Here is a 1,299-nt window from a genome sequence, read left to right on the forward strand (position 1 = left end):
AAGTCCATTTTCCAGGTGCTAGCCTGTCAGAACGTATCGATAGGGATATTTTATGACGCCCATTTTAGAAAAAAATTGTTTGCACAAATACGTTTAGCCAAAAAGAGCCATTTTTGAAGTCATGTTTTTTTTCAAATGTGGAAAGTCATCTTGGTTGAGATGTTTTCAGTAAAAATCAAAAAATTCACGAATTCTTTCCGCAGTTCGTAAAATCGTTGCAACATGCAGCCCTTGCTTAACCAACGCACCTCGGAAAAGTAAAGTAGATCATTATGTGTCGTGTTGAGATTATCCAGAAACTTTTGAAACTGACGATGGTTGAGCCCTCGTGCTCGAGTGAAATTACTGCTTTAATAACTGGACTTAAGACGTGTTTGAACTTCAAGAATTTTGCGCACAGATTTTGCTGGTGAATGATACAATGAAAAATTGCTATGCCATCATCGATTTTTCTCTCCCTCAAGGCAGACTTCAAGAGACTTAAGAATCCAATGCCAGTTCCGGACATGGATCGAGCACCATCAGTTGCGATTCCGCATAAGCTGGACAAGTCGAGTTCGAACTTGTCAAAAGCATCAATTCAGTAAAACTGTCAGCACCAATAAGTTGTCGTGCCCTTCATTGACTGTAGTGACAGAAGCTCTTCCGTTTCGTTCAAGTCTTTGTCCTCTCCTTTTACACATATGGGCAACTGTGCTGTGTCCTTCGGGTCTGTACTTTCATCGATCGCAAAACTCCATAAAACAAAGTTTTTCACCTTATCCCTGAGTGTGTCACTAATATCACAAGCAAGATCATCGATACGCCTCGATATCAACCACCGTGACAGGCTTATTTTCTCGAACTCACTCTTCATTTTAGGGCACAGTTCTTCTGCGACATAGATAAGACACTGCTTCACAAAATTACCGTCAGAATACGGTTTCATAGTTTGAGCTATTTTCTGTGCAATTCTGTGCCTCTGATCTACTGACGTTCCAAATAATTAAATACAATCGGATGAGCGGTGGCCGGCGGGAGATTTCTAACATAGTTAACAGAAGGTGCGAAATGTACAATCACTCTATAATGAATTGTTCGGACGTACCAGACTAAACTAAATTATAAACACGTTTCGCGGGCCGCACACAATTCAAAATTGGCACATCTTCGCGGGCCGCACAATTTTTCTTCGCGGGCCGCACGTTGCACACCCCTGATTTAAATCAACGGTACATCCATGCACGTTGCACGCCATCCAGTAATTCGTAACTGAACAAAACAGCTGATAAGATTTTATTCATTGTTGTATTCGTTACT

General features: G+C 41.1%; 1 protein-coding gene across 1 annotated transcript; it reads right to left on the minus strand.

Moving 5' to 3' along the window:
• Window positions 1–592: 592 nt before the first annotated feature.
• Window positions 593–928, minus strand: LOC145768982 (general transcription factor II-I repeat domain-containing protein 2-like). The gene has a single exon (XM_082580582.1). The coding sequence runs from the start codon at window positions 926–928 to the stop codon at window positions 593–595; it is 336 nt and encodes a 111-aa protein (XP_082436708.1).
• Window positions 929–1,299: the final 371 nt, after the last annotated feature.

Source organism: Aplidium turbinatum, chromosome 4, assembly GCF_918807975.1.
Source record: "Aplidium turbinatum chromosome 4, kaAplTurb1.1, whole genome shotgun sequence".
Lineage (NCBI taxonomy): Eukaryota > Metazoa > Chordata > Ascidiacea > Aplousobranchia > Polyclinidae > Aplidium > Aplidium turbinatum.